The 26,105-nt window shown below is 39.3% G+C and overlaps 1 protein-coding gene across 7 annotated transcripts in view; it reads right to left on the bottom strand.

Annotated features, from left to right (window-relative positions):
* GNAL (G protein subunit alpha L) overlaps positions 1–26,105 on the bottom strand; it is a 181,660-nt gene that overhangs the window by 66,236 nt on the left and 89,319 nt on the right. For 5 of the 7 annotated variants that reach the window (XM_081873538.1, XM_081873539.1, XM_081873541.1 and 2 more), the window contains 3 exons: positions 10,508–10,580; positions 9,623–9,677; positions 9,349–9,468 (listed from right to left, as the gene is read on the bottom strand). In XM_081873538.1, coding sequence (XP_081729664.1) covers positions 9,349–9,468; positions 9,623–9,677; positions 10,508–10,580 — 248 coding nt within the window. Of the gene's footprint in view, positions 1–9,348; positions 9,469–9,622; positions 9,678–10,507; positions 10,581–10,693; positions 10,795–10,866; positions 11,349–26,105 lie in introns of those variants that run through there. The other 2 variants (XM_081873537.1, XM_081873542.1) reach the window with 2 other exon arrangements.

Raw genomic sequence — 26,105 nt, 5'->3', positions numbered from 1 at the left:
AACATGACGTATGACTGTATGTTTCTTTTTTACAAAGTTCTTTTATGGACTTTTTGTGCAAATACATAAAATATAATGGTTTCATATTAAAGAAAATAGAATATGTTTGGATTCACCCTCAAATAAAAGAATTATTAACATTAATTTTAAAAATGAAGAAAATAAACCTTAGATTCATTTGGCTGATATATATTGACTGTGATTGGATGATCATATCTTAGCTTAATAAGCCAATATAAGAACCAGTATTTGTGGAGTGTAAATAGCACCTTTGCTTCTTGCTTCATGAGAGCTGGCAAACAAACCAGGAAGTCTTCCACCAAACTACTGTTTCGTGTTTTGTCCAAAACGGAAAACTATGGCTGATAGCTTTGGAACAAGCCAGGATATAGTTTGAGCATGGCTTAATACCCTGACTTTCAAAACAGAAAACTACAGTTAATGGAATTCTTCCTGGTTAGCTATTATGAAGGGTGGAGCAAAGGGGCGGTATGTGTTGTTTATTAAGCCACGATCATACAAAGTACTCTGTTGGGTTTCTCCTTCTGGAGCAAATATGGCAGAGCTTCATGCTCTGGCACCGGGGGGCGGAGAACAGGCGGGGGTGGGGCTGACACACGTCCCAGGGGTGTGGCGCGCTGCCCGCAGGGGCGTGGTGCCCAGCGCAGGTGGTGGGGAACAGTCACGATGGCACCCTACCAGGATCGCACTGCCAGGGGCTGTGCGCTCCCCCCACACTCCTCTTCCTCTGACAGTGATCCTAGATTTAGCAAACAAATATAACTTGCCAGCAGATACAACTATTCTGAAGAACAAAGAACAGGAAAGGACACCCAGAAATCTAACTTAAGTCTCAGGCTTTGATCTTTTATGCTGTTCCATTAAAATGCACCCAGTAAAGTTATAGAATTCAACCAGTGGAAGTATTTAGGTGAACTCAACTTGTTAATAAATTATTGTTGTAACATAAGTTGCACTTTCTCAAATATTCACTCGTCTAGTTTCTACCTTTGCTTTCCTAAGGTTCATCTTTGGGCAAAATTTGGCCAACATCTGAATCTACATGCTGCTCTCTGCATATAGCTGCTCTTTTTGATAATCTGCTTCAATTACACCTTTTGACATTTCATACTGAGATGATTTTTCCTTTAAAAACATAATCATTAAGGGGGAAAGCTATATATTTCTAGAGTCATTCTGTACAGGCTGAAATTCTATACACAGTTAACTAGGAGACAGCTCCATTGAGACTTACATCTGAGTAGGCATGTAGAGTGGCAGTCTCACAAAACATAGTGGGCTCAGGCATGTATGAACAGGACTGAAATTAAGGTTATTTTTCTAAGTAGTCTTATGAAAATGTGTAGGATAGCACGGAAAAATCAATGCAGTTCTGCACATCTGTCACTTGATCAGATATTAATTAATTAATTGGCACATTTCCACAAATTCAACACCACCACCATTCACATGTATGTTTTGGATCTGGCACATATCACAAAACAAATATTATATGCTGAAAGATAGCTCAGTCAGTAGAGCATGAGACTCTTAATCTAGAGTTGGACTAGATGGGGGGTTGGACTAGATGACACTTATGGTCCCTTCCAACTCTGCAATTCTATGGTTCTATGTCTTCTATCCCTGTTAAGAAATCGTATAAGGAAAAGAAAACATTGAAAACAATCCTTAATGGTCCATTTAAGACCAAGGAGGAAAACCAAATTTGCTTTATTATCTTTTTTTAAAAAAGCAGTTTCCTAAGTCTTTAAAGCTATTTTTATGAGTCAGATCTGTTATTGCAGCAACATTTGTAATGTTTTCAAGCAAAGAGTTTATTCACTAAGTCTGAATCCTCAGTTAAGGATAATGGTTTAAGAATATGCCAGATCAAATTAATCCAAAATTATCTCTGTACAACCTTCATTGTTTTTCTTCAAACATTCTTTGAGATTTTAATTTAAAATGTAACAACTTTTTGCCTCCCCAAATACATAAATCATATGAACAAAAAGCATATAAATGGCCTTAATTACAGTCATACCTTGGATACTGAACGCCCTGGAACTCGGACGTTTTGGCTCCCAAACGCTGCAAACCTGGAAGTGATTGTTCCGGTTTGTGAACGTGCTTTTGGAACCTGAACGTCCGCCACAATTTGGTTTTTGAACGTTTTGGAAATCGAATGGACTTCCGGAAGAGATTCCATTCGACTTCCAAGGTATGACTGCATAGAAATATTGAATAATGTGATAAATTTGTTGTTGATTTTGAAATCTCATCTAACACAGTAATCCTGTCCCCTGAATTCACTGACTGGAGGAGGTTAGGATTGGGTGGAGGCTCCTATTTGCCCCTGAAGAAGTGGTCTGTCGGTAGGGAGGTCATGTCTGTTGGAAGCCTCTGCTTGATCCATTTTGGGAGAAGGCTCTAAGATTGAACCTCTTTTACACAATAAAGATTAATATTAGTTTATAATTGATATTTGCATAGCTTGAAGTATGTGACACACAAATGATTCCATCTGAAAGCTGTCCTAGGATATCAAAAAACAAATGGTACTAAATAGAACATTATCTTAAAAATGTGAACAATTTTATGGCTCCAATCCCTAGGCAGTGTAACACTTGCATCTCTCTTTACCTGTTCCTGCCACTGAGAGAAAGTGTGAAAGGCATGCAGGTTGCTATCTCAGCAACACATATGAACAAAGTTGTTGAGTGACTAGCAGCACACTGTGTGGGCCACTGAAGTCAAGATTTCCACCTACACTGGGGCAGTGTTAGAAACTAGAATAGAAAAGCTAGGAGCCAACTGGCTCCTGGAACCTGGGTTGTGGGCGCCAAAACAGAATGGCTAGTTGCCATGTGGAGGGGGGTGGTCAGCAACACTTTTTATTTATTATTTTGATAAGCATGAACTAATATGCATTTCACATAAGTGACACATTGGTAATATCACATTTTAAACAGAAATTGTTAATACATTTGTTAATTGTTAAGAAATTGTTAATAATTTGGTGTTTACAATAAAAATATTGGTAATTAGTACTATACTTCAGTTTTCAAAACACCCTACTCTTTATTGTTAAATTCCTTAACATACTGCCTATCCTTAACATATACTTTGAGGCTTCAAGGTACATACATTTCAATAATCCTTGAGTGTCAGCCAGGCGCAAAAAAATGGCACCCAGACCTTTTGAGGTGCTCACAAATGGAGAATCTCTAGGCATGAAATATGCCTGGGAGCAGCAATTACTCACTAGCTATGTATTGAATGTCTGTCTATATGGTATACAGTTATTATCGCATACAACATGCTATTTCATTGATTGTATGAAGTCTATGGAATGCCCTCACTGTTGAAATTCAAGAGGCCTCAACTTATTGGCATTTGGATGGCTCTTGATGATGAACATGTTTATTTAAGTATCTTCCTGATGCCTTGAACTGGGTCTGGGTTTTACTACTGTATATTATTATTATTATTAATTAAATTTGTAAAAACCCCTTCATCTGAGGATCACAGGGCAGTTCACAACATCAAAATACAAATGAGAACACAAGATACCTAATAAAAACAAGAACAAGAACAAACCAGTAATCCCATCCTCCCACAAACACATTCAAAAGGACATGGAATGTTAATCAGCCAAAGGACTGGTTAAAAAGAAATGTTTTTGCCTGGCACCTAAAGATATGTAATGAAGGCGACAGGCAAGTCTCGCAAGAGAGAGCATTCCACAAGCGGGGAGCCATGGCATAAAAGGCCCATTTTCGTGTTGCCAGCCCCCAGACCTCTCATGGAGGAAGAACACAATGAAGGGCTCAGATGGTGATTGAAAGGTCTGGGTTGGTTCATATGGAGATGTGGTTTTTGAGATATTGAGGTACTGGGCCATTTAAGGCTTTATAGGTAAAAATCAGTGCTTTAAATTAGTCCCGGAAACTAATTGGCAACTGGGCAAGGATTGGTGTAATATGCTCAAACTGTATTGCCCCAGTGAGCAACCTGGATGCTGAATTCTGCACCAGCTGAAATTTCCAAACTATCTTCAGAGGCAGCCCTACGTACAATGTGGTGCAGTAATCTAACCTAGAGATTACCAGAGCATAGACTGAATTAGTTAGGCTATCTCTGTCCAGTCAGAGCTGGTGGAAGGCACACCATGGCACAGTCGCCACTTGAGCCTCAAGCAATAACAATGGATGCAGAAGTACCCGCAAGCTACATACCCACACCCTCAGAGGGAGTATAACCCAATCAAGAGCAGGCAACCTCCCATCCATCTGGTCTAGGGAACCGCCCACTAGCAGTTCCTCAAACTCATCTGGATTGTGCTTCAGTTTGTTGCTCTACTACTAAGGCAAGACAAGGGTCCAGCACATCCACTGCCACACCTGCAGATGTAAAGGAGCTGTGTGTCATCAGCATAATGTCAGCATATTGCTAACAGATAAACTACAGATGACCCTAGTCAGCAGTTTCATGTGGATGTTAAAAAGCACAGGAGATAAAATTGCTGCTGATATTTTTGATAAATATGAGTTTTGTAAACTCAGGCATTATGTAATATGTATGTAAATAAATCATACTCCTGGCATGAAGGGGAATGGCTGGCTGTTGGTGCTGGGCCTGTTTTATAAAAACAAAAAGTGAAAAAAGTAAAGTAATATTTACAGTGAATGTTATGTTTACTCATTAACATTAAAAGGGACAACATGGAGGCATCATTTTAAACTTTTCTGAAAAATCACAGGGAGGGTACTACTCACAAAAGCAGTAAATCACTCTGTATGTTCCAAAGAAAGTTAAAAGATGTTAACAAACCAATCACAGGAATAGTTGCACCCCCTTGAGACTATTTATTTCTGAACAGAACTTTAAGAATGCTTAACTGGTTCTAAAATTTACCTATTAACATTTATATTTTATATGCAGATTAGGAATTCAGGCCACAGTTGTATATGCAGTTACCTGGGAGTATACCTCATTGAACACAGTGGAACCTACTTGAGTAAACATGCACAGTACTGTAATGCATGTTACCAAGAACATCTCTTAAATGTGGTTCAACTTTCCAAGCACTTGCTGTACACATCCCTACAGATTGAAAATAATTATTTTATGCATGTGCAAACAAATAGTTTTTCTTCTTCTAGACATATACCCTCAATATCTAAAGATAATTATGTACCAACTATGTTTGCAAACAGTGTCAAAATATTTAAAGCTTAATCGTCTTTAACAAGTTGAAACTTACATAACAGACATAATACTAGTTCACAGCTAGTAGCATAATATGCCCTTAATATATTCACTCTGCCACACAAAGGGCAAAACAGCCATCAATACAGAATTAAAAATGGCACAGGTCAATTTCTGTTAGCCTAAAAAAAGTCAATCACCACTCTATCCCAAAGGTCCAGATAAACAGTAGAGCTTCTTCTTCCACTCTAAACCTTCCTGCTGTACCTAAATGCACTAATCTAATTAACATTTATTTCTTAACTTGTCCATAATACACTACAAAATCTATGCAAAATCTATCCCCAAGCAATGACATAAAATGCTACAACTGCATTTTTTCAAATGTGGTTGACAAACCTGTTATTTCTTTTAATATCGTCACACATCTTTATAAAAAATAATAGAAGAAACTCTAGAATAGGAAACACTCTCCTAGAAAATGCATACCTCAAACTAAGTACATCTTAAAGAACTAAAAACATCAGATAAATCGTTAGCTATACATTAAGAAAAGTTCACAAACACCAGCAACAAAAATTATAACTCTGTTATAGAGCCAGAACTAATATAATAGAATTTGTTTAGCTTAAAACAGAAATGTAATTGTTATGAAAACAATTATATTGTAATATAATTGTTTTCATAACAACAATAAACGCTGGACATAGTTTAGCGGGATGTCTGCTTTAAATTATGATGCCTATATGTAACTGAATCCGTAGCATATTTACTTATAATTAAATCTCACTAATTTCAGTGCTGCATGCTTACCAGAGAGTAAGCCACACTAAACTCAATGAGAACTAATCATTCATTAGTATGGGTATGGAGGTTACTGATGGGACTCAAGTGCCCAGATTTGATCCTCCCCCCGCCCCATCCCAAGTATGTGTATGCAGGCAGGCAGGCAGGCAGCACAATAATTCCTCATTGAATGCCCATTCAAAAAAGCTCTGCTTTGCTCCCTCCCTGACTATTTTTTTAAAAAGGTCTTAAAAGACCTGGACATTTCAGTCTGCTTTTAACTATTTTCTATAGTTTCTATTTTATGGTTATAGTTTTCACTGTTAATTGTATTTTTATTTTGATATGGATTATTTACCGTTGTTTCAGTTATAAGCATTCTGCTGTTTCATGTTTCTGTTTTGTAAACTGCACTGAGAATTGCTTCATACATATGGGAGGAGGGGGAGAAACCACGTATCTGTTGCAGTGTGAGAGGATACTGCCTAATATATGCATCAAAGCAGAGTAAAGCTTCGCCGCCTGTTACAATGTAGGCTAGCTAGAATCTTAAATATGATTTTTCTTCTTCAGAAAGAGAAGAAAAATACTTTATCAAGTTTAAATCACTGCAGAGTACACTTCAAGTCAAGAACACACAAGAGTTATTTTCAGTTGAAATAAATTTTGGGAAACAAATGCAATTATTTGCTGAGGCATTTCCTCATTTTGGACAGCCATATCCCATTTACCAATTATTACTAAATACAAATTATAGGAATTTAATAAACAATAGATGCCTGACAATTCACTTTATGTCTTTTTAATTTTATTTTTAAAACAAAGCAATTTGGTGTCACAAAAAACCACAATTTTTATCAAACTTTGGAGTTCCTCCATAGAAATCAAGTGCCATTTGTTGTTTGGAAGCCAAGAACCTACTTTAGGGGATCCACGTTGCTTGCAAGTGCACGCTGGGATTCTCCCCCCCCCCCCTTTGAAAAGCAGTCTTGCCATTGGTTTCACATTGCTTTTGACACATCTATAATTTTCAGAAATTCTTTGCCATGTAGCATGAGGGAACTCTTGTTTGAGAATATTCAAGCCATTTTGGAACGACTTACAAGAGTGTAGGTGGTATTTAACTAAGTTTTACTCAGAGCAGACCCATTAAATGTGACTAAGTTAGGCCCATTAATTTCAGTATGTCTCCTCAGAGTAAAATTTAGTTGAATACTACCCTATGGGTGGAATTCAACATCACACTATTAGAATAGTTCTGCCACTGCATCCCTGTGCTCTTAGATCCTGAATACTGAACATCTCACACAGTGCTCAAGACAGACAAGAAATTCAAACATTTTTAAAACCACGTAACTTTAAAAAAATCACTAGTTCTATAGAGGTAAACCACTTTGGTTCTGTAAAAATGTGCAGAGGTGCAACGAAGAGAAGATGGCCTTAATGATACCCAAATATGCATAATATCACAGAACAGCAGCTAAAACACTGACTTGTTTTTCCCCTAAGCATGATTTCGTCTATAATCTGTATCCTTTACAAATTTATTTCATGTGAATACACCCAAGTAAACATATCATAAATAATTTCATTTCCAGGTATTTGATACATCTTGTGCCTTTGCTCTTTTTCAAAGGAAGCCAAAAGTGCCAAAAACAAAACTCTAAGATCAACCCTGATTTCCAAGCTTGGCATGCTTCCAGAAAGGATCCAGCGCCCAACTTGATTTAAAAACAGATCATTGAAAATATTTTTATACTGGAGAAAGGATGACCTTTATGTTTCATGAATGCAGAAGAGAGCTGCATTCTTTACTTGTACAACATCCTGTCTTTTAGACCTAGATCAAGCTTGTCATCTTCTGATGTGGTAATTTTCTTTACAAGGAAACCACATACAAATACCTCACTGTACAAGAGTCATGTAAAATCTCTCTAGATTACCGGTAATTATAACGCATTACAAAGGGATGCAAAAGTTAAGGAAGCAGTAGCTTCACATTTACATCTTTGAAAGAAAATTCAACATCATTTAATTCGGTTAAACATTTGAAGCTCATCATTTTTTTATAATTTCTGTCAAATGAGAGCCAACAAACAAACAAACAAACAAACAAACAAACAAACAAACAAACAAACAAACAAACTGTATGCAGGTAGTTTTCTAGATAACTGCATTTGAGACAAATTTATAACTACAACAAAGCCATTCTTCTAAAAATAAAAATCCCAAGTGTTCAAAATGGAAAATGAACCAGTCCAGAGTATCAGGCTCCCATCCTATAAACCCCTACCAGTGGGTAAGTCCCACTGAACTCAGAGTTACTTCTGAGAAGGCATGCACAGGATCACAGTGTTAGAAACAAGCAATGAGGCAGCAGCTGCCTGTCCAAAACCTCTATCCTTAGAATAATCAGAAGATGCTCCATTGTAAGTAGATACAATGAACGACAGGAAGACAACTTCATACTAGAAGCAAAATGAAACATTTCCCCCCCAAGCAATACAGCTACTTACATATAAAAAAAAGAAATGCTAGATACTGTCAGTATTCACAAGCCATGAAGAACAAATGTTTGAATCTTAAGATAAATTAGCTTAAGAAAAGTTCATATAGGAAAGTTTCTCAGCCTCTCTTTCCTCCTGCAGCTAACTGTTCCCCCAATAAAAGCCTCTCTGGACAGTCAGAAGGATCTCCTAAATAATATGTGCAGAGAGCCACTGGGGGAGGAAGAACTCACCCCAAATCAGGCCTGGCTGCTAAAGTAGGCTAGCTTAAGCATGTTCACAGAAGGAAAGTTGACAGTGTTCAGTAGGGGCCCCTGAATTACTAGTAGCTTTCAGGAGACATAGGTGGCTGCAATGGTGAGAGGGATAGGAGATGTAGGATGTAAGCCTAAGCAATTTAACTATAAAAGAATGATTCTCCAAATATGCCTTAACTGAACATTACTCAAACATGCCACCAGGTAAATACAACCACCAGCAAAATAATAAACAGATTCAAATCTGCAAACATTACACTATTTATTCATATTGGTTTTATCTGGTCTCCTGCAATAAATAATACCACAAAGGTGCTGCAAAATTTGTTAATCCAGGAATCTGAAATCCACATAGTCCTTGACTGCTTTTCATTATATAACGCTTCCTCACGAACAGAAAATGCAGCACTATGGGTAGTATTTTTTTCTATACATTTTATACTGTGCCAAACAAAATTATCCAATGATAAAGTCAATAATAATAAATTTATCCCAAAGTGTAAGCCTTCCAAATGGTAAACAAGTCATTCCATGCTTTTTAAACATTGCAAGGGGGAGGAAGAGGGCAGAGTACTTTTAAATGTTACCTGTGTGTAGTCAAAGTCAGAAAGGGGAGCTATACTCTTGATGTAGTCCGCTCGAAATTGGTTTTCTTGGTTGGCCAGTGGAACTGGAGGTATTAAAGTGCTCATTGCTGAAACTATGGTCTAGAATAAGCAAAGGAACAGGACATATTAACAGAGATAAATCACACACAGAATTACTAGGTGATTTAGACTTATCTGAACAGCAGGGTCTCCTCTGCAATCACAATCCTAATCACTAAGTATATACATTTAAGGAATAAAAATGTTTTCTTACCACAATTGCATCTTTTACATTTTTCCGAATATCCAGAATTTTCTGTTTCTTTTCTCTGTATGAAATCAAACACAAATCAATTTCGCCAAGTTGTTGTGAGTGTTCACCTGCTACTGAGATGCTGAAGTTCAAATTTTAATAGCTGTTTTTATCCCTAATATTTCATAGTGGAAAATGTATTGTACAATTTTAATCAAAATAAATTATTTATATTTCTGCCACATGACAAATAACAATGTATAAGCATTTTTTAAAAAGGGGTGGAGGGATTATTTTTAAAAACTGCTTACTTTTACCATGAACTGACTCAAATTCTACATTTCTGAAAATGTCTAATCACAAAATATGGCATTCTCAGAAAAATCTGACATAAATAATACAGTCTACAGACACTTTATAACAAAACACCATCATGTTAAACTGATTTCTTTTTTATTAACTTTAAAAATGGGGATAGTTCAAATATGTACTTGACACACACACACACACATACACACACACATCTATATCTATATCTACATCTACACACACACGACCGAATATATTGTTAATACTCAGGCAATATTTAGTTATTTGCTGTTGTAAGAAGTAGTCGCCATGTTGTTGCTACACAAGGGCCTATTAAACACTGCAGTAGCAACAGTGTAAAATACAGCAGAAGGACCAGGAGAGGAAAAATGAGGAATTCATGCCTCTCAATATATATGAGCATTAATATCCATGCTAATAGGGTAAGTTGATGGAGGTAAATTACCAACAAGCTACATACAAAGGATAAGAAAGATCTGTTAACCAGTTTGGCTTAATGTGTTTCTAATGCATCTTGTTGGGGTTTGTGTGGGGGTTTTTTCTCTCCACCCCCCTCCAAATAAGAAGAATTCTTACTCTGAATTAAATCCATTTACATGCAAGATCCTCATCTGCTTGACAATAGTGCTTTTTCCTGACTCACCAGCCCCTGAAAAAGAAGAAAAACGTGTGATGTATACATTTAGGGGAGGGGAAAATGGGGAAAGACAGAATGGAAGCATCTCTGTTTTCCTAAAACATTCAACTCTTCTCTATACATACCTAAGGCAATTTGTGCATTTCACGCACACATAATTTATAAAGCAGGTCTGCATTCTTTCCCTCTCATTTTCTCGTGCACATAAATAGTATAGTTTGCTTGCCGGCCATGGGAAACTGAACTGCACCACTGCACCCTCATCGCCCTCCCCCACCAAAAAGCCGTTCTTCCTTACCCAGCAGAAGCAAACGGTGTGTGGCTTTATAAGCCAGTCGCTCTTTCTGCAACTGCTTCTCTATTTTTTTGTTGGCTTCTCGCTGTGCTTTCTCATCAATACGTTGATCCTCCGTTTTGCTGTTGCCCAAACACCCCATTGCTATCGCTTAGGGTGGGTGTCAGACTGAACAGGATTATAAATAAATAGTGCAAAGAAATAAATTTTAACGGATGATATTGATATCCCTGTGATGTTATCTCTCCTCTTTTCTTCCCCACCAGTTGTTCAAATAAAATGGTTTCTGGTCGTTTCTGATCACAGTTGGTTTCTTTTTCCTCCCCCAAAGGGATGCAGAGAAGCTTCCGGGAGAGGTAAGTGTTTTTTAAAACAGAACAAAAATCTGTACCAAAAAAAACCCCCTAACGCACAGTGAAAAAGAAAAGGGCTCCTCCTGGAAACCTAATGCTGGCTTTCTCTCAGCGCCACACGCACGCGCGCACGCGCGCGCGCACACACACAGAGAGAGAGAGAGAGAGAGAGGCGCCCTCGCGCACACACACACTTACAATCCCTATATTTCTCTGTAAAGGTCTATTTTTGTCCTTGTAACTCAGCACTGCCCCTTTCTGTGAGACCAGGAAGTAGTCAAAGTACAAACGCTGCAGGAGTGGAGGGGGGAGGGGGAGAAGTGAGAGCTGGAGTCTATGGAGCGTGCTAACTCTGGGGTTTTTTTATAATCCGAATCCTTAAACGGGGTATGAGGGAAGTGGGGGGGGGGGGTGTGACAGAGTCCAGCGGAGCTACTAATTTTAAAAATCTGCTCTACATCACAAAATCGCCACTTCAAAAAATCTGACATGTGAATTCCATTTTGATCCATTGTCCCCATGTGTTAATGCATATAGCGCAAGAACAAGTTGAGCCTAGGCTAAATTCACCACCCATTTTCCCTCCCTAATGTCTCTAGGTGGTCCTTGTAGAAACATGAATTCTTATATACAAGATTGCTGTATGCTTTCAGTCTAGACCCCCCCCCCCCGCCCCCATTCCTATAGATAAAGGGTGTTGGAAACTGCCATATTCAGGAGGATGGGATTCTATCAGATTTCAGAAATGTTGGAGTTAAACAAATGGCTAAGTGTAGTAATATAAGTGTAGTACAGCAGATTTGCATACAGTCATTAAAAAACACATTAATGGAAGGAGTTACTTTTCAGACCTGACCAGGGAATGAGTTAGTGTGAAAGTTGCAAGGCAGAACAGAGGGATACAGTGAGGGGGGAAAGTGTTTGATCCTCTGCTAAATTTGCCCGTTTGCCCTCTGACAAAGAAATGACCAGTCCATAATTTTAATGATCAGTTTATTGTAGTTGTGAGAGACAGAATAACAACAAGAAAACCCCCAGAAACCCAGAAGACAAAAGTCAGAGGTTGATGTGTGTTATTATGAGTAAAATAAGTATTTGATCCCTTTGCAAAACATGACTTAGTACTTGGTTGCAAAACCGTTGTTGGCAATTACAGAGGTCAGACGTTTCTTGTAGGTGGCCACCAGGTTTGCACACATCTCAGGAGGTATTTTGTCCCACTCCTCTTTGCAGAACCTCTGCAAGTCAGTAAGATTTCGAGGCTGATGTGTAGCTACTCAAACCTTCAGCTCCCTCCACAGATTTTCAATGGGATTAAAGTCTGGGAGACTGGCTAGGCCACTCCAGGACCTTCATGTGCTTCTTCTTGAGCCACTCCTTTGTTGCCTTGGCGGTGTGTTTTGGGTTATTGTCATGCTGGAATACCCACCCTCGACCCATTTTCAGTGCCCTGGCTGAGGGAAGGAGGTGCTCACCCAAGATTTGACAATTCATGGTCCCATCCATCGTCCCTTCAATGCGGTGAAGGTGTCCTGTCCCCTTAGCAGAAAAACACCCCCAAAGCATAATATGTCCCTGTCCATGTTTGACGGTGGGGATGGTGTTCTTTGGGTCATAGGCAGCATTCCTCCTCCTCCAAACACGGTGAGTTGAGTTGATGCCAAAGAGCTTGATTTTGGTTTCACCTGACCACACTTTCACCCAGTTCTCCTCCGAGTCATTCAGATGTGCATTGGCAAACTGCAGATGGGCCTGTACATGTGCTGTCTTGAGCAAGGGGACCTTGCAGGCTCTGCAAAACCTCAGTCCTTCACAGCGTCGTGTGTTACCAACTGTTTTCATGGTGACTATGGTCCCAGCTGCCCTGAGATCATTGACAAATTCCCTCCATATAGTTCTGGGCTGCTTCATCACCATTCTCATGATGATTGCAACTCCATGAGATGAAATCTTGCATGGAGCCCCAGACCAAGGGAGGTTGACAGTTATTTTGTGTTTCTTCCATCTGAAAATTATTGCCCCAGCTGTTATCACCTTCTTACCAAGCTGCTTGGCAATAGTCTTGTAGCCCAGTCCAGTCTTGTGCAAGTCTCCAATCTTGTCCCTGATGTCCTTGGACAGCTCTTTGGTCTTGGTCATGGTGGCTACTTTGGAATCTGCTGGATTGATTGCTTCTGTTGACAGGTGTCTTTTGTACAGGTACTGTAACGAGCTGGGATTACAGCAGGTGCCTCCAATCTCAGCTCGTTACATACAGTGAAGATACCAGGTAGCCTGACATCTGGCTGGCTGATAGGGGATCAAATACTTATTTCACTCATTATAATGCACATCAATCTCTGACTTTTGTCTTCTTGGTTTCTGGGGGTTTTTCCTGTTGTTATTCTGTTTCTTGTAAGCAGATAATATCCAATTGTTCTTTTTTTAGTATATGAAAAATTTTTCTCCTTTTTTCCGGGATATTGCAGCCATTAATGTTCCAACTCAAAAGTTGCAGAGACATCCTGAATAAATCTGGTTATTTTTCAAGGGGTGGTATCTTGTTCAGAGAATCTTCAGAGTCCAAGGGTGCAGATACCTCTGGTGTTTCAGGCCCTGGAAGTTGGTCAATTCCTTTGTGAAGGTCCTCTCCGTATACGTTCAGAAATTTATCTCTGTCTTCCGATGTTCTGATTTTGATCTTCTTCCCTCTAAAGGTAAAAGATAGTCCTTGAGGAAATTCCCACCTAAAGATGATTGAATTCTTCCTTAGTAGTCTTGTCAACTCCAAATAGTCAGATCTAAGATCTAGCAGTTGTTTAGGAATATCCTTGTAGATCTCAATTCTTTTGTCCAAAATGTCCAGTGACTTTCCGTAGTGTAGGCCCAAAATCTTATCCCTTTCCTCCTTTGACCTCAATATTATCAAACAGTCTCTGGGCTTCTCTTTCTTTAGAAGTCTTCCGAGCCTAAAAGCTGAAACAATTTTAAAGTCCTTTTCCTCTAAACTCCAAAATTTGGAGAATTCTTTAGTCAGAAACTCAGCTAGGTTGCCTTCTTCCACTTCTGGTATTGCTCTTATCCTTAAATTGCTCTCCCTGTTCCGCAGTTCAAGCATGGACAAATAGGTCTGATGTTCGCCTACTTGCTTGCAGAGTGGTCTTACCTCTTGTTCTAAATTTTCAAGTTTTTGGCTGGTATCTTCAGCCAATTTCCGATTTTCCCCTGCAGCCTCCTTCAATTCTCCGATTGCTTGAGTATTCTGTGCGACTTGTCCAGATAATTTATTTAAACATTCTATGTTCTGCTCAATTTTATATGTTTGCTCATCAGCTTTCTTGTCCAAAGATTCTACTTTCTTATCCAAAGATTCTAATTTTTCAAAAATTTTCTCTAAAATAGTAGTGCTTGCCCCTGAGGCCATATCTTCCAGTTGTAATTCCTCAGTTTCTCCCTCCCCTGCCCGTGGCAGAGAAACAGTTTCGACCTCAGAGGGCAAAGTAGGCACAGATGATCTACGTGCCTGTGAGGCTGCGGTTAAAGTTGTCAAAGTTGTTTGTTTAGTTCTTCCTCTCCTTCTTGTACCACTCATTCCAAAGTTATCTAAAATTCAAGGTCAAGCTGAGTTGTTCCCATGAGAAAGCCCCGGCACAGATGGTCACAGTCAATAAGGGGCCGGGAAAAAGAAAGTAAAATAAAAGTCACTGTTATAAGTCCCAAATCCTCTAGGGGGAGTTTAAAATATTTCAGGGAAGAAATCAATTTCAATTAAAATAAAGTCAAATTTCTAAGTCCAAGAACCTTCAATAAAAAGATTTTTCAGCAGAGTTAAGGTTTAGTACAACAACAGTATTTCTGATGGTGTAAGCTGGTAATCCAAATGCTTCAAAGTAACAAGTTCAGACTCTCTCAGATTGTTTCAAAGTTCAGATTCAAAGTATCCAAGCTGCAAACTGCAAGCTGACAGCTCAGTTTCTCAGGCAGTTCCAGCGCCTGGGGTTTTTAGTTAAAATGTAGCTCCAAAGGGAGAAAGATTAAAATATAACTAAAATTCATAAGAGTCCAGCACATGAGGTTATTTATTCCACTTAAAATAAAGTTCAATGGGTGCTCAGATCAAATAGTTTAAAAGGTCTCTCTTTGCCTCCACTCCTCCACGCTCTTTGCGTTCAAGTTCAATGGGAGCGGAAGACGGACTTCCTGTTTTTCGTCAATCCGCTTTCAACCAAATTTAATGTTTTAAAGTCCCGAATTACATACAGTCAGTTGTTTACTCACGGGTTGTTGTTTTTAAAGCATAAATTTCAGGAAGAAAGGTCAGCGCTCACTGGCAACAGCTACGCGGCTTCACTCCGCCGATTGCGGAACGACCCACAGCGCCGCAGCCTCCTCCGCGATCCGGAGCCCCTTACGAGGCTCCCTCAACGTTTCGGTGGCCGCTTCTGGCGCCCGCCGGGTCCCGGGACCGCAGGCTTCTGCTGCCTGCGGTTTTCCGTTTTTGGGTCTCCGCTGCACCGTAGCGGACGACCCTTTCTCGTGCGGAGCTTCCCTTCCCGTTAGGAAAGGGCAGCCATTACCCTTCGCGCCGCCTCCGGAAGTCCCTTTTCCTGTTGTTATTCTGTCTCTCACAGCAACAATAAACTGACCATTAAAATTATGGACTGGTCATTTCTTCGTCAGAGGGCAAACGGGCAAATTTAGCAGGGGATCAAATACTTTTTTCCATCACTGTAGCTGACGGTGATTTCAATAACCAATGTTTCATGGATAAGATAGCTCATTCATAGTCTACAGACAGCAAAACCAATGCACTCTACAATCTGCCTCACTCAGATTATTTAACAGCATTTTCAACAAAAATGCAAAAAAGCTTTGTACTAACCACAAAAAGGAATTGGGCCAAAAAGGAAATATAATAATCCAATGGACCAGTGAGTCCAATCCCCTCTGCTGTCTCCTACATTGTTCTCATCCTGAAGACGGTGGGAGAGGTAAATGCATAGAATCATAAAATTGTAAAGTTGGAAGGAACCCCGAGGGTAATCTAGACCACCACCCCTGCAATGCAGGAATCACAGCTAAAGCGTCCATGACAGATGGCCATCCAACCTCTGTTTAAAAAACTCCAAGGACGGAGACCCCCACCTCCCGAGGGAGTTTGTTCCACTGTTTAACAGCTCTTACTATGAGAAGGATGTTTAGTTGGAATCTCCTTTCTTGGAATGTGAATCCATTGGTTTGGGTCCTACCCTCCAGAGCAGGAGAAAACAAGCTTGCTTCATCCTCCATGTGACAGCCCTTTAGATATTTGAAAATGGCGATCATACTTCCTCTCAGTCTCCTCTTTCCCAGGCTAAACATACCCAACTCCCTTAACCGCTCCTCATAAGGCTTTGTTTCCAGACCCCTTCATCATCTTTGTTGCCCTCTTTCCAGCTCGTCAATGTTCTTCTTAAATTGTGGCACCCAGAACTGGCCACAGTATTTCAGGTGTGGTCTGACCAAGGCAGAATAGTGTGGTACTATTACTTCCCTTCACCTGGTCATGGACTAGGGAAACTACAATTCCAGCAGAAAAAAAAATACTGCCAACATTACCATGGTACCAAATCTTCATGTTGCAAACAGCTGGGAGAAGGAAAAGAGGCCCAGCGGACCTCATCTAGCTTCCATTTGCTTTGAGTGATGTGATTCTTGGAAGAGGGAGGCAGGGTAACAAAACCAAGGAAGGAACAGTCTACTCGTGGTGCGTTTGCCTGCCTCAATTCTATGGGATGAAAGAGGGTTTTAAAAATGAAATATATTCCACTTGTTTTAATATGCACAGGGAAGCACAGTTAAGCACCTTTGTGACAAATATTTGCCATAACCCCACTTTTCAACATACACAAAATGCTTCCAACAGTGATACTGCAGATAGCCAGATAAATAGGAATTACCTTTCAGCTGCTTTTACTCCTAATCCCATACCAAATGCAACTTTACTAGATAGTCTCAAATGAATGACTGCAACGTGCATATTGACTACTTGCATCATGTAAATCCCCTGTTCTTTCTCAGTTAGAGAACTAGGTCTGGCTGTTTCATTTCCTTGAAAGGGGGCTGATATGGGCCTCTCAGGTACACCAGCCCAGAGTTAACAAACAAAAAATGTTGAGATGAGCCCAACTTTAAAAATAGCACTGCTTCCTCCCACCCCCATAGAGTTGCTTTCTTACTTTATGTGTGAAGTTGTGTTCCCCCCTCCCATAATATGCATTGATTCGCACTTGCTTACACTGTACCACATTTGTCTTTCTGTTGTCCTTTAACCCAGCTTCAACAGATATTTTGGATTTCTCCACAGTTTGCTTGCGTTTTACCATCACAAATAATCTGGAGTAATCCATAAACTTGGTTATCATATTGCTCTCCCCTGACTACTTATGAATATATGAATATAAGAAAGTAGCACCGGCCTAAACCAGATCCTTATAGGACTTCACTGTTAACTTATGTTGTCTGCTCATAATTCCTGTTTTCTTTCTAATAGTTCCCCATTCTTCAATACTTCCTCATTCAGCTACTGATCTATTAAAAGACATTGTTTTATCCCATGACAACTTCATTTACTCAGATGCTTTTGGGAAGTCCTCATATTGGATGACTCCTATCTGCATGCTTGTTTATACACCCATCAGTTCCAAACAGTGAGGCAGAACTTTGCTTTTTAGAAGCAATGTCATTCCTTCATTTGAAAGTCTTATTCTTCAATATGATTAAAAATTTAAGCATATTAATGCTTTCCACTAATTTATGCAAACAGGCATTAGGAAACATGCCTATATTTTCCATAAAATCCATGCACCCTTTTTTTAAAAACAACAACTGTGTTGCACTACCTTCCAATTCTCAAATAAATTGATTTTAGTGAATATCAAACATTTCACACTTAAGTTCTTCAATAACTCTTAGGTGTATGTTATCCTCACTCAGCCACGCTCTTACTTATTGGCTGGCTGGTCCTATTTTCCTATGCTATTAATCAGTCTCATCTGTTGATACCATCCCGTGGTGCTTCTTTGAATCTAGACCCTAGTGTCTGCCTAATTTTATTTCTATTCCATTCATCTGTTTTCTTTTCTGGCACTCTACTGAACTGTTGTTTGACTGTGAATTAGGTGATTATTCTTCATGCCTTATTTCATGCTGTTTTTCCTGTTTTCTTCCAACAGAGACTTGGTTCTCAACTAATTCTGTTACTCCTGCATCTCTTGGCGATCACACACTTTTCACTTCACATGATGGGTCCAGATGGAGATATGGAAATTGCTCCTATTGTGCCTTTTCTGTTTTTGCATCTTAATTTCTTATGTATTCTTCCTTTTTATTTTGAGCATTATGTTTCTGTTTCATTCTGCTACTATTCTTCTTACTGTGATTTATTGTCTTCATAGTCCCTTGGCTAACTTCTTATCTGACTTTGAACTTCAGTTTTCCTTCTCACTGAGTTATCCTCCTCCTGTTCTTATTCTGGATGATTTCATTTCCATATTGATCAATTTGCCAACTTGGAGGCCCAATCTTTTTTCAGCCTTGTTGATGTGTTTGGCTTCTTTAATATTACTTGTACTTACTCTGCATGTAATGGATTTGATAATTTTTTCTTTTTTCAGTGTTGTTCTCCTTTTCCACTGTCCGAAACACGTCCTTTCTTTATGCTTCTCTGGGATTCTACATTGTCTGACCCTCTCACTAAAATAGTCATGCTCTTTATCCAGATTCTTTTTCTCTTTAATTACCGTACCTTCTATTTTCTCCTGTTCTCTTTTCATCTTCCCTCAGTGAGACAGTTTCACTATTTAACACTGCTGTTTCAATTGATTCCCTCACTTCTGTTGTCCTATTCTTTCTCTTTCCTTGTTTACGTCTTCACTGTGCTACCTTTCTACTTGAGCGGCTGAATGCTTATGTCATAATAAATCTGGTAGTTTTCAAGGTGCCACAAAGACTCTTTGTTGTTCTGGGGCAATGAACAAATATGGCATTCTCTGGAAGCTACAGGTCCTGGTCATATTTTGTTTTTTTCGCTATAAATTCATGTTCAATGCCCTTTATTGTTGTTCTTCCTAAACAATCTACAGTCATACCTCATTTTACGTTTGCTTCATGATACATTTTTTCAGGTTGCGTCCTGCGGCAACCCAGAAGTACCGAAAAGGGTTACTTTCAGGTTTCGCCACTCGCACATGCGAAGATGCACAAAATGACATTACGCGCATGTGCAGAAGCGGCGAATCACAACCCACGCGTCCGCAGACGCGCCGCTGCGGGTTGTGTTCTATTCATGTTGCAAGCGGGCCTCTGGAACAGATCCCGCTTGCAACCAGAGGTTCCACTGTATACCTTTTTTAAATTTGCAAACGCCTCTGGAAAAGACAAATGAACTGACGTAATTCATCCTCTATAAATTATTTTATCCTGATCAAAAACAGTATTCATTTAGTCGTCTGACTAAACATTAGGAAGAACTTCCTGACAGTAGGAGCTGTTTGGCAGTGGAATGGACTATTGAGGAGAGTGGCGGACTCTCCTTTATTGGAGGTTTTTATGCAGAGGTTGGATGGCCACCTGTCAGGGATTCTTAAGTTGTGATACCTTCATTGTAGGGGTTGGGCTAGATGACCTTTGAAGTCTCTTCCAACACTTACAATTCTACTTCTACTTAAAGGATTTTACTCTTTTTTTAGCTGAAAATAATCCCAGAAAAGCTTAGTAAGATCAACAGAGATAATAACAAATAAGACAGTTCCAATACTGCAGCTCTAGAATGTGCTGAAACTCTAGTAATCTTTTTACAGATAGGTAGCCGTGTTGGTCTGCCATAGTCAAAACAAAACAAATTCCTTCCAGTAGCACCTTAAAGACCAACTAAGTCAGTTCTTGGTATGAGCTTTCGTGTGTGTATCTGAAGAAGTGTGCATGCACACACGAAAGCTCATACCAAGAACTGACTTAGTTGGTCTTTAAGGTACTCTAGTAATCTTTATCACTCTTCTTTATCTTTGATGTCTTCCTTAGGCCTGTTCCAATGTTTTAACCTCCTTTTCCCTCTGCTAAAGACTTTGCCTCCTTCTTCAGTACTTCTTCAGTATTTCTTTACCTCTATCTTCTCCCTTCCCCCATTTCCTGGTATCTCTTCTTCAATATCTCTCTCAACCCTTAGTCTGTTCCCCATTTCATCACCCCATCTAACACTTCCATATTCTCCATCCCTTGATTTCCTCTCGTCCTGACTTGATTTCCTCTTGTCCCGACTCAAACTTCTAGGAGGTATTTTAAAAATTCCTGTTTACACAATCATTTGATTGCTGAAGGATATTGATCTTGGCAACCCTGAAATTACCTGTAAAAATATGTAATTTTTAAGACTTTTGGACTGTTTCTTAAGACTTCTAAAAGATTGTTTTTACACATTTTGATGTATTGTTTTATTGTTGCTGTTTGCCACCTTGGGAACCTTTCTGAGGAGAGGTGTGATATACATTTCATAATAATTAAAATATCTGGAGAGCCATTTGTTTCCCATCAATCTCTAGCTCCTTTCCATCTCTATGATCTCAGTCTTCTTATCTGCACTTAGATTCCTCTGGCTCTTTTTGCTGGTTATGTCTTCCTCTCTTGCACACTTGTTCTTTAGATTGTTCTTTATTTATGGACCTTTTCACCAGTTGATATTCAATTAACTGATTCTTACTTCTTCCTGTTGAAAAACACCTTAAGGTTTTAATCCTATGCACACTTTCCTAACAATAAATCCACTGATACAGTGGAACTGCCTCCTAAGTAAATATGCATTGGTTTGCACTGCAAGACTCATTTTAGCTAGCCAGTTTCTCACTTTACTCTAGTGTACACAATGTTCTCTCCCTGCCAGCACTCCAATCCCCAATTTCCTCCCTCTTTTTCTGTATCTCCAGCCAGAGTCTGTAACTCCACCTTTGTTACCTCCCCTTCAGGGGTTCAGACAGACCAGTGGCAGTACAGAGAAAAACCTCTATAGAAAAGGATGTAGAATAATATTAGAGAAAGTCAACGAAATTTTTTCTTTTAATGTTTATTACACTGAACTTTGTGTACGGTCCACTTCTTAGGCCCAGTTCTTATCAACAAATTCATCAAACATGTTTCCAGTATCAGTCACATGTGTTAATAACTTCCAGTCCTAAGAGCTGTGTACCAAAATCATTATATACAACGTATGCTGCTATTTCTGTCTGCAACAACCACTCCTCAGTTTCTCTTACATCAATACTTCTACTTACCATTAGCAATTACCACTGTTGCTATTTCCGTGGTCCCATCCCATTCTCTTCTGCCATTTTCACTCTCCCTCTCTCATTCTCCCCCTCTCACATTAAGTGCCCAGAAGCAAACTGCCCTTATTATAAGCTAATTGTGGTGATGCAATGCTTCGTAACCAAACTTCGTATTGATGGAATCTAATAAGGGTATTTACTACACAATAATATGTATTCTCAAAGAAAATACACTGATAAATGTAGACATGCGTTTTCCATACTTAGCCGCAATATTTTGTACTTTGTTATCTTTATTAGAATGCATAAAAAGTGGCTCCCTTACAGTTCATTTCAAAGCATCATCAATTTCGCACTAATCTACTACTACCATATTCTTTGACATGTTATTGTTAGTTTGATAATAATCTTCAAGTCATTCATAATCTATACATATCCTGTACATACTGAGTTGCCCCTTCTGAATCGCCACAAGAGCAAGGGTGCACCCCCTTAAATTTGTATTACTGAATTTATTATCCGCTAGGATAAAGTTAGTGATGTATTATTGAGTGGCAACTGGCACTGTGTTTGTTCCGTTTGTTTTGCTGTACAGAATGAGAGTCTAGAGTGTTGTAAAGCTACTTAATATCACTCTATGTGAGAGACTGAACCATTTTAAAGGCCCTAAGTGAGAATTGTGGGTGAGGGTGGTTCTCTCGTTTCTTTGTCACTGTATTGCCCCAGATAAGCATTTGTACATCATAGTGCAATTTTTGCAAAAGAAAAAAAGTAAAGTAAAGTAAAGTAAAGGTAAAGGTACCCCTGACCATTAGGTCCAGTCGTGACCGACTCTGGGGTTGTGGTGCTCATCTCGCTTTATTGGCCGTGGGAGCCAGCGTACAGCTTCCGGGTCATAAGCGAACCAGAGCAGCGCACGAAAATGCCGTTTACCTTCCCACCAGAGCGGTACCTATTTATCTACTTGTACTTTGACGTGCTTTTGAACTGCTAGGTTGGCAGGAGCAGGGACCGAGCAACGAGAGCTCACTCCGTTGGGGGGATTCGAACTGCTGACCTTCTGATCGGCAAGTCCTAGGCTCTGTGGTTTAACCCACAGCGCCACCCGCGTCCCTTAAAATAAAAGTACTGGCATCTTAAAGACTAACACATTATGGCCTAAGTTGTCTTGGTATACAGTTTGTTACATCAGAGGTAACATTACTGGTAAACCTTGAAAACCTATGCAATAATGCATTTGCTAGCTTTTAAAGTGCCCCTACACTACAGTTTTGTTTCTGTGGTAAGCCATGGCTAGTTGACCATATCTTTGACTGAAAGTATACTGTAATAATGCACCCAAAACAATACAATCAGTCTGTGGCAGATAAAGAATTTTAAATTAGATTTCTGGATCTGGTGGGCTTCTTCTTTTAAAAAAGAAGGTTCTTCCCTTCTGGCTTTTGGAGAAATAAAATGTACAAGTAATAGTTTACCCAATCAAGTATGATGCAGTCTAATGGGGTTCACCTGAGCAGGGCAATTCACGATTAAGAATTATGAGCCTCAGAAAAACAGCAGAATGAACATGCACTGAGTGCTCCTGACTCACCAATAGAGAGTCTGTTGTAAACCCAGTGGAACAGTCTCCATTGTAGGCCTAATCTAACACTTTTTCAAGTCAAATCATCCTTATCTTAAGCATTAAAATTCTCATTTTTCTGTGTGTGTGTGTGTGTGTGTGTGTGTGTGTGTGTGTGTGTGTGTGTAATCTGCTTTGGGACCCAGTTAGTGAAAAGCGGGGTAATTAAAAATAAATAAACAAGTAAACTTGGTATGTGATGCTCAACTCATTGTGTGTGTTACGTTTTTAGTTGGTAAGTCTGAAGGAAAAGCTTGTGTTTCATTTCTGATTGATGCAAGCAGCTTTGGGAGACAGTACTTGTCTGAAAAGCAGGGGTGAGGAAGCAAACTACAAATGTATATATATACTCATCGCAATCATAAAAATCAACAAAGCACAACCAAGGCGGACAGTCACATCCACACATACCATGATGTTTTTGCCTGATTAAGCTATCATTTTATGAGTTATTTTGCATCCTGGGCCCCAAGAATTGTGCAGCTGAAAAAATAAACTAACACACATCTCAGATACATGTTTGCTTTTCTAGCTGAGTATCAAATAATTCAGTTACACAAAGGACCAGAACACCAAAACACCATAACTGCAAAATGTTTTAAAATGCAAATGATCTATACTTAAGTAAACAGCATACTGTTTATATGTTATATTAAACTGCAGCATTTCCTTACAACTTCTCTGTAATTAAAGTTTCTATAAATCAGCTTGAAACCTAAAAAAAATTAACTAAACTATTTCATTTTAGAAGAAACCAGTTGTGATTAATGTCACTATACAGAGAAATACAACACTTACTGTAAAGAACAAGGAAGAAGGAATGGGCAATGTAACAAATAACTTTTTTAACTTCTTAAAAATCTAATGAGGATGCAGGCAGGAGTTATATACAGAAAAACATTTTATTCCACCAGGGAGGTAGGAAAGGGTTAAGTTTTTCTCAAGTCTAAACAATGTTGGGTGTAAGTCAAGACATTGGAGGAAAGTCAAGATGCTGCTTTGACTCAGAGCATGCAAAAATCAGCCAAAAATTTACAAGAGAAATTCTCTGCTCCATGTGTGCAACCAGCCAACAGTAAGGGGAGCTAGTGATGATGTAAGGCAGCGATTTTCAAACTTTTTGAGTCCATGGCTCCCTTGACCAACTACATCATCACCAGGTCCCCTTACTATTGGTTACCTAGTTGGTTTTGATTTGGGACAGGGCCTTCTCAGCAGCAGTTCCCTATTTGTGGAATGCCTTTCCCGCTGTGGTTACTTGTCTCATTAATATTCAGGAGCAATTTAAGAATATTTCTGTTTACCTAGATATTCAATAGCTGAAATAAACTATTCCTGGCAACCTTGACATTATTAGCTGTGTAGCTTTTTGCTATTTCTGCAAAAGCGCAGCATGTGGAAGATCAGGCTTCCTTGTGATCTTTGAGGAAATCATCTTTGGGTTGATCTCTGGGGGAAGGGAGAAATTATCGTCATGGTAGCTGGAGTGCCAGAAAGAGGAGAAAGGATTGCCATGGTAGCTGTATTAAAGGACTTTGTAAATAGATTCAGTAATAGAGTTAACTTCAATAGACTTTTTGCATTATTGGAGAAAGAAGAGAAGTCCCTCAAACCAAAAGCAACCAAACAAAAGAAAGGAAAAAATGACTGTTAAAAATAGTCCAAAACACAAGGATGAATGTGCAAATGATGAGGCTCCAGTAAAGAAAACATCTGAATTTCCTAGTCTGTCCCCCCTATGAGTAGACACCAATGAACAGGAAGCCATTCAAGATCTCTTATCATTGCCCCGGCTCCCTACAGCCAAAGGTCACCTTCCATGTCAGATAAAGGAGGAAACGCTGGCTAAGGAACAACCCTCCTCCAGGTAGCATTGTGTAACTACCCAAACCCAAGGGACTAATGCCACAGATTGAGCGAAGAACTCATCTTCTACAGACCCTGAAACAGGCAAATGTGCAATCCATTACTGCAGAAGACATTGAGAGTGTAGACTTTCATTTTTATGATTACAAAAATGCCAGAGCAATTGTAATATGTAGTAACCAGCAGGTGGCAGATATTATTTTGAGGGCCAGACCCTCCCTTAATAAAATCAGAATGTAGGCAACGCGATATTTCAAACAAACCCATCCCCTCATTATTCGTCCTAACAGGATGAAGAGTGCCGGCAGGGCAGCTGATTGACCTTGATAGCGATGTGGAGAACCTAAGCCAGCAAGGTCTAGCCGGAAACAGTATGGCTCACCTACTGGCTGACAGAACACCAGACACCACCAGTCTTCTTGCATTGTCCATGGAGTTTGGGACAACCAAATTATCTAGGAGGCCCTCCAAGGAAGTAGATGTGGCATCAAGGTTCCTGGCTGATGGGCCCATCCCTGCCACAGAATTGATACTCAAAGAAGTAGCTTCTGGCACATCATGGGAAAGTCTATCTTCCACTAAAACATCTATAATTATAGACAAACTAAGTGAAATTCAGATGGGTCTGCTGGTTATAGACTCCCAAGTTGATCCAAATTCCATTGATGGATACAATCACGGTGTTGAGGAAGAGGAAGCCATAGAAGCATCTTTCGATGCCCTACCAAGGAGGGGTCAAATTTTAATAATTTATATTTGTTTTATGGTTCTATTTTGTAGGCTATCTTGGAAATCTAGATTTTAAAAATTATGTTTAAAAAAGTAAATAGATTCAACAAGATGGGACTATAAAATTTTCAATTATCAGTACCGATTTATTTTTGTTTTATGAGCTGCACATTTTATTGCATAGAAAAAGAGAATAAAATAAGGCAACTTCACCCTTGCTTAGTCTGAGTTAGCACCAGCAAGTTACTTGGAAGTCCAAGTCCATATCCCTCACTTTTTCAATATATCCCCTGCAAGTGCCGCTGAAATAAATGGCACATATGTTATGATAGTGCTGCAATCCTACAGATGTTTAAGTCTTAACTGACTTAATGCATGTAAAGTACATGGGATTGT

This window comes from Podarcis erhardii (assembly GCF_964252035.2).
Source record: "Podarcis erhardii genome assembly, chromosome: 8".
Classification (NCBI taxonomy): domain Eukaryota; kingdom Metazoa; phylum Chordata; class Lepidosauria; order Squamata; family Lacertidae; genus Podarcis; species Podarcis erhardii.
This window is presented reverse-complemented; position numbering and strand designations above follow the sequence as displayed.